This window comes from Hippocampus comes, unplaced genomic scaffold, assembly GCF_001891065.2.
Source record: "Hippocampus comes isolate QL1 unplaced genomic scaffold, H_comes_QL1_v1.1 scaffold72, whole genome shotgun sequence".
Classification (NCBI taxonomy): Eukaryota; Metazoa; Chordata; class Actinopteri; order Syngnathiformes; family Syngnathidae; genus Hippocampus; species Hippocampus comes.
This window is the reverse complement of record NW_017806030.1, coordinates 1384425-1399091: the sequence shown is the minus strand read 5'-3', so window position 1 is coordinate 1399091 and position 14667 is coordinate 1384425. Positions and strand designations below refer to the sequence as shown.

Sequence of the window (14667 nt, the reverse complement as noted above, 5' to 3'; positions counted from 1 at the left end):
TGTTGCCTTTTTTGAAATTGGGTTATTCTCCAATATATCATGAGAAAAGAGAAAATCATTCATTCGTTCAGCTATGTTGACCATGATGCCATGCAGTCAGAAGGTGATAGTGGCGAAGGCATACCGTGTCTATCCAGCACAGGCACGTTGCTGTTATGCAACGTTCCATTCTCCACATTCAATTAGGACACAGGTAATGGGTTCATGGCCTACATTTTCATGGTAACAAATGTATTTGTGAGTTGTTACTGCGATGTTGAGCTCCGCCGAGGGTTGGGAACACTGGTTCTTTGAGAGCCATATCCTGCCTGTTTCAGATCCCACCCAACTACAACACACCTGAATAAATTGCTCATGATCGTTTCAGGCTTCTCTGAAGCTTGCTGATGAGCTGATCATTTGAATCAGGTGTATTGAAGTAGAGAGATCTAAAATAAGCAGGATATGGCTCTCGAGGAACCGGAATTCCCTACTCTTGAGCTACACTGTCAAAATAAAATAGGAAGGCTACTTCATGTCTGTTTGCATTTGATAATTTTATGTAACGGCGCTAGTGGATACATTTCTATAGAAGAGGATTAGGGCCAATGAAGAAAAAAAAATAGTACATTTCTCATTTGCAGTAGGTCTGTTTAATGTCTCTTCAAATTAAAGTGAGAAAAAGTAAGCAGTCATAGTGTGTTGTTTATTTTTTTAGAGAAAAACTGAAAGTATATTGTGGTATATCGTCAGCGTGATATAAAATAGCTTATATCATGACAGAAGATTTTTTTTTTCCAAGTCGCTCCGCACTAGCCACCCGACACTTTAGATTCCTCTGACAGGGTCACCGGTTCACTGCCTTCGTGGACTACAAGCCGCTGAAATTTGCAATGGGCAAGACCTCTGAGCCGTGGTCTTTGCGACAGCAATGTCAGCTCTGCGCCATTTCTGAGGTCACTACAGACACCCAGCTTATGGCTGGCAAGGATAACAATGTTGCCGAGTGCCTCTCCCTGTCAGTCGTGGGGACCCTTAGCTTGGGAGTTGATTATGCTGCTGGTGACCAGGCCGCAGACTCTGACATTCAAGCCAACTGTACGGCCCTCACCTGACTGTGTGTGGAGAATGTCACATTTGATAACGCCACACTCCTCTGTGTCTAGGTGGTAGTGGCCAAGTTCGTTTGGCCAGCTCTCAGGAGAGACGTCAGGACGTGGGCTGGTCCCTGCATGGCATGCCAGCGTACCAAGGTACAACACCATACCAAAGCCCCTGTCGGCAGATGTTTGATCATGTGAACATTAACCTGGTGGGACCACAAACTCACTAACTTTAAAATCCCAATGGAATGAAAATAAGTCCTGTGTTTTTTGGACTACACTTTCTTCATAATTTGGCTGGTCCTGCAACCTTTTATAAATATATATCTATATCTATACAGATATAGATATATATAGATATATTTCTATCCTCGCTGTTCCAGGTAAGCGTCACTGTGGGGCCACCTGGGTTTCATCACTCTGGTGGGTATTGCTGAAGATTTGTTCAGCGCTCAGTGGTTTGGAGTGAGTCCAGTGTGTCAGGGAAGTGTGTTTCTGGGTTACAGTGCCTCCTCTGAGACACATGCCCTACTATAAGTCCAAATTTTCTGAAGGAAAACAAATGAGATATAGAATGAGATGTGGACAGGAACGTGTGCTTATTTCTAAGATTCCTGAAAGTGGAATGATTTGAGTCTGCAGTCTGATTACATACATATTGTACTATATTGTGTCCCTGCTGAGAGATGACTTCTTTCATAATAGTTGATCCACCTCTCCCCACGTCCCAGATGGAGGCTGCCCAGCTGCTTAATGATGCCAGATTTCCCACATGGGCACTGGCTAGAGCAGCCGCTTATGTGCAGTGACAGTCTTGTCGAAGCAGTGACACACTTGCATACAGGCGCCTTCATTATATTGGAGCGCTGTGTAATTATACAAACATGGCACCCTTGACAGCTTAAATTAGGCCCCTTATAACTGGTAGTAAAAAGTGATGTTCATGACGTAAAGAGAAGTACATTTTTTGTGATGAAATGTGTTGTGTAGTTGTGTCATCGATTTCAATTCAATGCTATCATTGAGGCACATATAAATCAGAATCAGAATCAATGAAATGAAAATCACTGAAGTGTGCTGACTTCTGCTTGCAGCCCACATTTATTTTTCAATGTGAGGAGGATATTTGAGGTTGTTGAGAGTGTAGGCCATTTCAGTCTTTTCCAAACACAGAGCTATGTGGTGTGAAATTACCAAGTGTTGTTTAACTACACTTTGACTTTGACACCTGTATCCATCGTGACTCAATCTTGGAATTGAAGATTTAGCCTGACCATCAGGTACATGTGTTTCTTCGACAAACGTTGCACTTTGTCGGTGACTGACCTTATGCACTTCCTTTTGTTTAGTGAACAGAGTGACAGCAAACATACCGTCGATTTCAACCATGTCAGGGATTTATTGTGCATTAAATCATCCATCTATTTTCTGCATGTGTTGTTCTCATCGGGGTTGCAGATAACTGGAGCCTTCAAGCCAGAGGAGCAAACCCTGTACTTGTCCCCAGTCACTCACTGTGAGGTTTCCGCAAAGCTCCGCACAGAATTAGACTCCAGAAACGTGAACTCTGAAAGAATTGACAAAAAAAGTGTATCAACTAAAATGGCTCGCAAGACCGACAAAGTTCAACAAAGAACCCTGGCACAACACCAGGAAAAAAAGTCAACCAAAAAACACTTGCAAAAAAAGGCAAGGATAAAAACACAAACAGTAATTGCGTGTCAATAAATAGACAAGAAGAAACTCAAACACAGATAATACAGAATCCACGACTACAACTACAACAAAAAAACAACTTAGAAAGGTAAAAACCTGGTGGGAACAAAAACAAAGAGCAAGAACATAGAACGTCTTGACAAATTCAACACTTGACGGTGACAGTAGTGAGCAAGACGGAATTATCCGACAGACACATGACAACATGGGAGAAAATAGTCGATTGATTACATTGGCAGCATGTGTGCAAGCTGGAGGGACGGCCCTCCCCTCCCACGTGATGGATAAACACAAGAACAGCATTATGACACTCGCAAGACAACTCAAAATCGGCTTTGGGACTTTACGTTTCTCTGTGACGACCCTCTGTCGACTCAAAATTGAGCTAGATTCGTGTAATTCTCGCATTGGCATTAATAACAACTCAATTAAATAATAATTACACCTTGAAGTTCTACAAATGAATAATGTTGCTGCAGGGTAATGCACCGTAATATATTTCCAAGTGATGTACAACACAGAAATCACCTTTCCATAACCTGAAGCCTAAAAACGTTTCTTGCTTGTGATACATAACCACATGAGGGGGATGTGGAGATAGACATTATTGACAATAATATTATTCATGTTACGTATCCATAAGGCGGTGCGGCACATCCATTCCCTCACAGTGTTATGTTTAGCCACGCCAAGCGGTTTTAGTCTGCTCTTCTATTCCCCCGGTGACAAGGGTAGAGTTATCATCGAATGAGTGCGGCTTGCATTTATTAAATTTTAATTGCCATATAGGCTCACACTGGCGTGCATGTTGTCAGATGCATGTGTCTCAGAAGTCGCTTGTAAAATGGGTCCCCGAGAAAGGGAAAACATGCTCTGTAATAAGATTTACAGGTTATGCAGCTCTGTGAGTTCATGCAGGACTGATCGAGCTGCAGCTTCAGTTGTTCCCATTAGAATGCACTCCATGTTGTCATGAGTAGGAAGTGGTCCCTTGCCTAAACCTCCTACTCATCTTATGCAATAGACGGAAATCTCCTGATTAACAGTCTGTCGGCTGCACAAGGTTTCATTGATGAGGTCTGTCTATCCAATATTTCCTTCTTTTCTCCCCTGTTTTGAGAGCACAAAGGAGTCTAACCTTGAGTGTGTTCCTAACATAAAAGCAGGGACTACTTTCTTATTCTGCCTGTGTGCTGCAGTAATGTCTGTCACACCACATTTCCCACTAGCATAGGAAATGCCAGCTGACACACAGCTCAAGATTAATATGCGCGTGCGTGTGTTTGTATGCGCGTGTGTCATTCTTGTGTGTGCGTCCTCTCCTAAACTCACCCCTTAGTGAAACATTTGTGATAGATATTTAGAATTCAAGTCTTTTGCCCCGCTTATACTTCTCTAGCTGCCACCGTGGCGTATAAACTTCTGTACATGACGATGAACGGGTGTCACGTATATGTTCAGATAAATGGCAAACCTGATATACAACACTGATATAGACGCAAAACGTGTCCTGTCATTATTTTCATTCCTATCACTATGTCACATATCATAAAGTAATTGTTTCGGTCTACAGTGATCCCTCATTTATTGCGATTAATGGGGACCGAGATCACCTGCGAAAGAGGAAAATCCGCTAAGTAGGTACCCCCCCCCCCCGTACAGGTATATGTAAATGTGTATGAGTATATATAATATTAATAAGGCCAAATGTAATGGTATACATGTATGTAGAAGTAAATGTTTGTTGTAATTAACATTACTTAATGCTATATACTAATATGTATAAGTTAGGTTAGTCTAGAAATAACAAAATACAGTAAACATATACATGTAGTACTGTATATGTTGCTCTATGTGACTCGCTGTTGTTTTGCTGACTTTCGCTGCCTCTCGCGGACCTTTTGCGGCATTTTCGCAATTTTTTTTTTTTTTTTTGGATGAATGCTTTTGAAAAATCCGCGATGCACTGAAGTGAACCGCAAAGTAGCGAGAGATCACTGTATTGTTATAGTCAATGGTGAACTGTCCAAAATAGTTTGGGGGTGGGGGGGGGGAAATATGATAATCAACATTATGGATGAGCACTGAGCACAATCTTTCACCTCATTACTTCTTTCATTCTGCTTTACATGCACTTTAGCTGAGCCATCTCCAGTGCCATTTTAGAGGTCCACTGAACTACATTAGGCTGATAAATCCTGTCGATGTGTGTGGAGTTGGGGATATGAAATCTCCCTACGGTACCACATCTGACACACACAATGTCATTTTAATCAGTCAGTCACAGCCCGAGCCTCCCCCTCTTTAACCTCCTCACCCTTTCACTTCTTTTTGATCCATGGATCTCTCACTTTAAATGCAAAACCAATAGAGTGGAATATAGCACTGGCAGAACTCCTACTAAATTGTCTTTTTATATTGGTCAGTTTTGGCCTGCATACGACATTTCTACTGCTCCCTGTATTAACTGGCACTAAAGATTTATTCAGGGCTATATCAACCCCGTAAATAATCAACTTTCTCAAGACGTTTGTATATAAGTGTTCATATCCGGCCCAGATTTTCCAAGAACTGCCTGATTAGTATACATAAATGAATCTTGCTGTCAATACAGTACGTAGAGTTGGCTTTGTTACATCACAACAGTCCAACCACAATACCTTAGAGCAGATGCAGTACATTACCTTAAACAACCAGTTTATAAAGTCCATAATGTAGCATCTGTTGTTTTTTACAAGCGACATTCCCGAAAAACGTGATAGGTGGATAAAATAAGGCATGGTTGATGCTGTTGCTGTTGTTGTTTTCACCGGCACATGATGCAAGAAAGAGACTTCAGGCCGTACCTGCCTTGCCTTTCCGGAATCAATTTATTGCCCATTGGGGTCAGGTACTGAATTTCCATCGAGTCCATTTTCCCACAGTTTGAACTCCTTCAGGCGGTAAATCATTGCCTCCACCACAATGGAAGGAATAAATACCGCGACAAAGAAGGCACGGCAAATGCACAATTACTCCTACTGCAGTGAATCTATTTGCCTTTAACTGTAACTTGGGTGAGTTACAAAGTATTTACCTTGACAGTGTCACAACCGGGTGTGGTGCTGAGGTATTACAGGCTGAAGCCAACCACATTTTCCTTAGTTTCTGTCAATTATGTTTATTTCTTTGTAAGCCCCAGCAAATTATGCCCATTCAGTGAAATTCCTTCACACACACCCCACGGATCTGAAGGTTTTCGTGCAACTTTTTGCGATTAAATAACGAGGACCCGTATACGTACTTTGATGTGTTTGTACAGGTGAGGCTATTACTGCATCGGTGCTCCCCTGCCATCTGTAGTTTGCCCACAATTCCTGGAACCTTTGAATGAAAAATATTCTTCAAAAATGCCATGAATGAAGCTGCTTTGATTTCGTACTGATTTAATTGGAACCTTCATCAAACAGTTTGGAATAACACAAACCAACCGTAATATCAAATCAAGGAGCCATGAGAAGGAAAGGCTTTTTTTCAGTGATCAGCAATCAGAAAAGAGGATGAAACACGATCCGGGTGCACATCATATCTGAAGAATTGTCTGTTTCATCTCGTACCTTTTATCCTGATTACATGTTCAAAATACACTGCTGCTTATAGAGCCTTGCAATCAGTGTAAAGAGGACGATGACAGTTTGGTCTGAAATACGTTGAGTTGTGTGCTTTGACGCCTTGTTACGTGAAGCCGATGATAAATGGATAACATACTAGCGAGCAGACCCCAAAGTGCACAACCAGCTGTTGTGATGACAGTGCATCACCTTCCCCTTAGTGGGTGTGCTTTCTACAGTTGGTCATTTGAGAACTACTAGCCAAGAGTCCATATTCATTAGGATAAGACTTATAAGACATATAGGTGGTTGTACCGTGAACTAGTGCTTAATGTATTTTGATAAATGGAGAAAGCCATTTTCTCTCCAGAGGAGCACCCTCTTCAGATATAAAAACATCCCCCTGGCATCATGAAGGTCTTTTAAAGATCTACTGTAGCTGCAGTGCAATGTAAGTGGAACTTTCCACCCTAAGAGCATTAATGACATCATCAGGAATATAGTTAGTAGAACTGAGCTTCACCCTTTCAGCACAAGCGTATTTAAAGAGTGCTTCCTATTTTTTATTATGATTTTTTTTTTTTATCTGCATTTGCTGGTTCGGATCTTGGAAGCGGAATCTCAAAGGGTAGACCATTTAACGATTGAGACATGCTGTGAGAAGAGTGTTTTCATCAGCCAATTTCTTTAGTGGGCTCTTGGTTTTTATCCTCTCTTTCCTCGATGCATTATTTTTTTCATCCTATTCCCATCGTGTTTCTATTCTTTTCTCTCTCATCTTCTCTGCGCCTAAGCTCACCGTATTCAGCAATTCACCAGCTAAATTGTCTCACCTTTTCTCCAGCCCCACCACATTTTCACTGCGGGAACAGTCTGGACAATCACCCCCGTTTGAAGCGACAAAAAGGCGTTCAAGCCCAGACGAATCCTCATGTGAGAGTCCAGCCTTGTCCCTCTTTGTCCTGCTTTTAACACTTTGCCACTCTTCCCCGCAGTGCTTTTATTTCTTGAGCTGTCTGCTGTGGCTCTGAGCCTCCTGACCGGTTGATCAAATACTTTTTTTTTTTTTAATAATACATACTTTGGCAACACAAAAACAATTCTACAACAGGGAACATGTACCCACTGTACTCGGTATGGCCCTCGTCAAAATGCTGAGTGGCTCTGGGAAACCAGAAGCGACAGTGACTGGTGACCGAAGCAGTTAATATCAAGCCCAGTTAATCTTCTGTAGACATTCAACTCCAAATTTCTACATTACTGTTGAACAGTTCAATTTTGCATGATTTGAAGGTATCATTTTCTGTTGTTTGTAAATGTTACTGTGAATGGCGAGTTTTGCAATGAAGCTTGAATTGGAGTCGCAACATCTGCCAGAAAAATCAGATTTTTATCTTTCCTAAAATTATTCAATGGGAATGCAGAAAATCTACAGTTATTTATGATAAATATTTGTGAATATATTTTCCTTGTTACATCAAAAGGAATTTTAGTTTATACACAGTTGTTTTGTGACATTTCCTTTTGCATTCGCCCCCAACGCATCTGAAAAATTTTTTTCACAACCCCAGCGAGTCAATTCCTGCTTCTGCAATGTCTACCGCCCTGTTTTGAATGGGAATGAGGGGAGTGCGCTTCAATTGGCTGGGAGTCAGCCGGTTCCATCTCACAATGGCGCAAAAGCCCTGTTACGGCCAATTCTACCTGCGCCAAGTCGAGGGAAATATCAAAAGAAGCCAACCATGCGCACAGTTAGACTACGCTTTGTGCCAGACTAGTGCTCGGCACAAAAATAGGGACCAGGGTGTGCATTAAGATGACAAATCATGAAGGGATTGGACACAATCATCAACACAACAACAAGAAGCCTTGACCATTGACACAGAGCCTGATAGTTTCATGTGTTTGTTATTTATGTTATATTCTGTCCCTACCATACAATCCAAAAGTTGCAGCAGCCACGTCAGACTAGAACATTTTCCAATTATCAGTTGCTTCTATTTTGTTTTTCTGAGCTGACAGGAGCAGCATCTACCGGGGTCCTTGCTGCTCTAGCTCATCCTCTTCAAGCTCTGACATGCTCTGACAGCATATCTCAGCTATTGAGAGTTGTGGCATAAACAAAAGACTGGTCAATGTCATCAAAGTCACTTTCCATGCCTTCATTTCAATGACTTGATGTGTATGGTTTATTTTTCACACCTGTATCTCTCGTCCAATTAGTTGCTTCTACAGTGTGATATTCCTTTGTTGAATTTTCTCTCGACACACTAAAGAGATAGAAATTGCGTTCTTAGCAGCAAGGCTGACAAGACGATTTGACGAAAATGGGAGAGCATGTCTTGTCAGTGGGGAGTCACTTCAGGTTGCTGCATGAATTTCTGGCAGGAGACGACTGTTGTATGAGAGCACTTTTGCAATGTGTTGGAAACTTCAATGGCTGCAATATGTCCTCATTCCTCTAATATTGTAAAAAATATATATATATTGATGATGCATGAAGATGAACTCTTCCATTTTTCATGCCAAACACTTTCCTTTTTCACAAAAATGAAAGCTCAAATTAGGAAATATAGGCCTGCTGTGAAGGCGCTCACATTGCTGTACTTTCTCAAATATGGCAGCACTGTTCGTATATCTGTTAATGATTATTGCTTTCAATTCCTTGTCAACACTTGGGCACACAAATTTCATCATGCGTGCAGCGGGACACAGACTGTATATCTTGAATGTTTTCAGATATTGCGAGCACGTAATTTTAAAAGAAGATCAGTTTAATAGAAGAGGACTCCTGTTGCACAAGATAAGGACCAAATACAGTCTATGTCATCTGTTGTTCAAATGGAACACTGTGAAGTCAATTTTTCCATCTTGAAGTGACAGTCGTATCTCACAGAAGAAAGAAAGATTCTCTCCCTCTCTCTCTCTCTGAAAGCACAGACATATTAGTGTGACCTTTCCATGCAGCTATGACTTGCAGATATCTTAAGTTATTGAACGATCATCCCACTTGATCTTATATTAAGGCACCCGAGAAATGGAATTTGACATCAGTCGGTTTCATCATTTGTCCTGAGTGAAAGCTGTCACGTGAATGAAAAGATGGCTCCTTAGGTTCTTCTCCAATTTGTTTCTCTTCCTCACAATTATTTCAATGATTGCAGCCATGGAAATTGTTTCTCCTATGCTGAGTGCAGAATGCAAAACTAATTTGCCCTCGGCATGATTTCAAATGAACTATGGATTCAAAGGAAACTGCATGTCAGTATGCCACACAAGCCGACTATCTCATCTGTGTTCCCCCAAGACTTCCATCTCTACATGATACTTCCATTAAATGCACCCGCTAACTGGTGTTAAACATATTCAGTTGCTGTTCCTCCTAATTGGTTCAGTCGCATGTCTATATTGAATCTCTGTGGCTTCCTAAATTTCCATAGATTTTACATGTGGGTATAATTATTTTCAGGGGTAGCTATTTTTCCACTGCTGCCATAGAAAAAGATGTCTGAACATGAAAATAAAGAAAACCATTATATGAGGAACCCTTTTTCAAAGTCTGTCAATATGTAATTTGTCTATGGCAGGGTTTACTCGATTTCACCAAGCTCAATGTCAATTTAGTAAACTGATTCCTTTTCATTAAGTAGCTTCCGAACCAATTCAAGGAGAAACCCTAATCCCGATAGTTCATCTCATTATACGTAGCATCAAAGACTTTTGAGAGATCAATAAACAGCCCCTCTGCAAGTTTATTGTCTATGGAGTCTGTGACTTATTTGATAAGTTCTGGTGAAACTAATGTAGTTGATCGGTTGTGTTCTGAATCCATACGAACTGCATCAGAGTAATTCATGGTCATCTAATCTTTTCATGAAGAATTTCTCCAGAGTTACAATTCTGTCAGAAGAACAAGACAAAATATATATTTTGGATATTGTTGTGTTCTAGTTTATGAATTTGTGTTTGATGTTTGCAATTCCCATTATATTGAAAATTATCCAGTCTGAAATGTTGAGCGGTTTGGAATTTCCCAGAAATATCCTTGTCACCATTTTTCCTATAAATTACGTTTCAATAAAGGTATTGTTATAGCATTACCTAAAAATATCAACAACTTCCTGTTTTTCAACAGCTTTTAGAAACAATGAACAAGCCTCCTCCTGGTGGGACATGCCCAGAACACCTTATCAGGGTGGTGTCCAGGGCACATCCTAATCAGATGCTTGTGCCAACCCGTCTGGCTCCTTTCCACACAGAGGAGCAGCGGCTCTTCTCTGAACCCCCCTCCCCTCTCTCCAGGACACATATAGTGCTAAAATAGAGCCCGGACACCCTGTAGAGAAATATCATTTCAGCCACTCTTTATTTTTTTCAGTCACATCTCACAGTAGAGCTCCCGCTCCATTCTTCACTCACTCATGGACAAGACCACAAGATACTTGATACTCCTCCACTACGATCTCATCCCTGACCTGGAGCTGGCACTTCACCCTATCCCACCCGAGTCTCTGATTTGGACGTGCTGATTCGCAACAGCTTCACAACTTGACTGTGAACCCCTCCAGTGAGATTTGGACATTGTGGCTTCATGAAGCCAGCAAAGCCACAGCACACAGAATAGTCTTTCGTAAAGGCTTAAATAACCCATTGGAGATGAAGTATGAGATTTGATTTCTTTCTTTTTTTTGTTTGAATGAACCAATCAGTTATTTCCATAATGCATTCATGAGTACGGATGTATGCACATTAAATTGTGATGAATATAGTGCCGGAACGCATAGATTTTTCATTCAAAAGATAAGGCGCATATTACATTTGCAGTAATTGAAGATCACCATTGCCAATCTGTTGCTTGGAGTTTTGTAGTGTCAGGTTTATAAGACAAATGAATGAAACAAACTAAAGACAGATGCAGGTACCACTTTCTGTACAATACGCGGGGTATTAGAATGTAGGTGGATTATCATGTTCATTTTTAAAGACAATGGACCCTACTTTCATTCCTGGCGCTAACTGTACTCATGGGTGGAATATTCTTTCTTTTTGTATTTTGCTAGATTTTACGCCAGTAGTAATGATTGTGCCTGTGTGTGCCACTGTCGAGTGTAACGTAGTGTTTTCCCTGGTATACCTCATTTGAATCAAAATCAGGGCGGTATGGAGCACGCGCCTGAGTATCCCGCATGTGAACATTGCGGAAACAGAATTTAGACTCGCTGGAGTTTGTACATGACATTGGCACAGAAACTGAAACGTCTCCTCTTTCTGATTATGTTGTCAATGCATGTGGCGTGCAATTGGAGACCATCTTATTTGCACCTCTCGACCGTGCGCCCAAGTGTGACGCCCCCACACCCATAGTGATGGGGATGCGATTCAAATAGTTTTGAGGTGCTGTCATATTGGTGTCATATTGAATGAAACACCGTGAGGTTCACCACGCACATCTGCGGAGCGCCGAATTTTCTATCTGCGCCTCGATTAAATATACCTAAATCACTGTTGTAGGTGAGAGCAGATGGACTGAGGCTTGTCAATTGTGACAATGGTCTCGATTGTATAAAATGAAGGATTAAGAGTTGTAGTTCATCAAGAGGTTCAATAACTGTTAGCAGACCATGTGTGCTATACAGTATAATGGGATGGGCCTAACTCTGGTTAAAAAAAAGGAAAATGTCAGTTAAATGTGATGCAATGATTACATTTGGTGTATGAGTGAAAGTAATCAACCGGCCAAGTTATCAGTCAACATAGTAAATTGTTTATAGAAAAACAATACAATTACAACGTGGACATGCTTTTGAAACACATTTCCTATGAAATATTTGGCAGAATTTTGACTTCTGAGGTAAAGCCTCTGAAATGTTGCCCCTGTTGACATGGCAGTATGATAATTTTTTTTTGAAGGAATGGACCAACATCATCAATTCGTCTTATGCAGAGCTAGCAATGTGCCTAGAAGTAGAAAACACTCAGCAATGTGCATTTGGAAGGATATTGATCTGCTCTGAGGCCGATATCACAGATGTCAGAGAGATGATTCGAAAGCCCTAATATATTGCACAGCCATTTATTAAGCTGAGACAGGAGCTACAATTCACTTAGTCAGTCTGTCAACACGGGTGGCATGATAAACAAGCGGTTAGCACATTCGCCAACCCCCCAACCTCAGAACTGACTCTCGGTTCCAAGTTTGTATTTCCTCCTCGTGTTTACGTGGGTTTTATTCAAGGACTCTGGCCTTCCGACTGTACTCCAAGAAATGTGTTTATTAGGTTAATTGAAGACTAAATTGTGCATGGGTGTGAATGTGTGTGTGAATATGAATGAATGCAGTGTGATTAAATAGCGACGAGTTCAGGGTATCCTCTGCCACTTGCAGATGGGATAGGCTCCAGCTCATTATTGACCCGAGTGAGGATAAGCAGTACAAAAAGTACATGAATGCCATCTGGATCTGGTATAATAATTGCAATTAGCGTTTTCGTAGTTTTAGTTTTGAAATCAATAAATAAGCAGATTCACTGTCAATCAAAATAAATTTTTCCATAATCGTCCAGCCCTAACCTGTGGTCTCCTTTTTTTTTAGATACTGGCATCTCGAATGTCTTTGTGACCTGACTGGCAGTCGGCTTACAAATAATTTATGTGGTTAAAATGAAACAAAATATAAAAGGTGCGCAGACTTCAACCCCCTTATTATATTTGCTTTGTCCTCCCCAACTGCAGCCATACTTGGTAATTCAGTCACAGTCATATTTGTATAGAAAGACATCCATCTCTGCATCACTACATCAGACAGTCGATGTAAGCAAGTAAGCAACTACGGTCCAACATTGGAATTTGCCAACTAATTTCAAAGGCCACATTGTAATTGAGTCATTTATCTGCCTCACAGCTTTTGTGGTTTGGGGAATGAATCATTGAAACAATTTAAGCTTTGGGTCAGGCTGAATTCATTTCACAAAATAAAAAACTTTGAAAAGCCTTTTTAGCAATCTCCCTAGTTCATAGCACCGACCCACTAACCGGTAGCGTGCAAAGCACAGTAGAGGCCTCGGGTGACCGACCAACTAGATGTCCCTTCACCATTCCCGTATAGACATGATTGCCAACAACTATCTCCCGAGAATATTGTGTAGATAGATCGAAGCACGATGCCCCTCGAACACAGCCCTCAATCTGCGCTCGCCAACGTCTGTGTCCCGAAATATTTTGTCGACGGCGGGCCCTCACCCTCTGCACGCTCCTGCCGCTAATGCACACTGCTCGCACTGATCTCTATGACGGCAAAGAAAGAGGAGCTCAGTTTTCAAAGGAGGCACACTTTGGTCAGTAATTTGGAATTCGTTCAGGTTTTCAGCACCAGGCAATGAAATATATATTAAAAAAAAAAGAAAACAGTCTGTTGCAAAGTATGTTCAAAGGCTGTTGCAATCAGAGAGTGGTAAAATCAATTTATTCCGACATTTGGAACTGAGACACGGATCAGCAAATGTTACTGAGTATGTGACTCGAAGGGAGCACAGAAGCCCAGACTAAAAACAGACGCGAGCGGAATAATTTCCTCATTATTTTGCATGACAAAAAAAAAAAAAAAAAAGGAGGAACACACTCATAGAGTTGATCAAGCTGAACATTGCCAAAGATGTAGCGGCCATTGATGCATTTTTTTTTTTTAAATCAAAATGCTGGATGGAGCTACAGTGGGTGCTCCAGCTGAATAATACTGTTTCGTCAAAAAAGACATCTTCATATCTATAACAGGTCAAAGAGGGTTTTCGATGGTGGAGGTGGCATTGTACCACACAACAGGGCATGGTGAAAGCCTGATGTTGTCGACAGGCTTACAGTATTTCCCCAACACAAAAAAAATGTGTGCAATTATTTTACAGGGACAAGAGGTGCTTTTATGTGGAAGCAGCACATTTTTTCTTTTTTTTTTTTTTTTTAAAAAGTACAGTAGAACAGTATCTAGAGCTTTTTCAGTGTGGGCATCCAAGTACGTGCTTTATATTGAATCAAATTGTAATTCCACGGAAATGAACCGAATTAAACTGTTTCCTTTTAAAAATAGTTACATCCTTGAATCTGTATCGTTCCCCATGTATTGAGAATCCTGACAAATCTTGGTGAAGAGATGCACAACCACAATTATTATTATTTTCAAGGTTTAGGGTCACTCTCTGATGCTTCTCTGTTTGTAAAATCAACATTTGTTGGGAACGGTTCTCATCGCGCTCACAATCACACCTTGAGACAATTTGGAGTGCCCT

The 14667-nt window shown here is 41.0% G+C and overlaps 1 protein-coding gene across 1 annotated transcript in view; it reads left to right on the top strand.

The window, feature by feature from the left end:
- The window catches only part of lsamp (limbic system associated membrane protein), a 94577-nt gene that overhangs the window by 20753 nt on the left and 59157 nt on the right, over positions 1-14667 (top strand). Inside the window, exon 2 of the mRNA XM_019892768.1 lies at positions 1146-1232. Coding sequence (XP_019748327.1) covers positions 1146-1232 — 87 coding nt within the window. The remainder of the gene's footprint in view (positions 1-1145; positions 1233-14667) is intronic.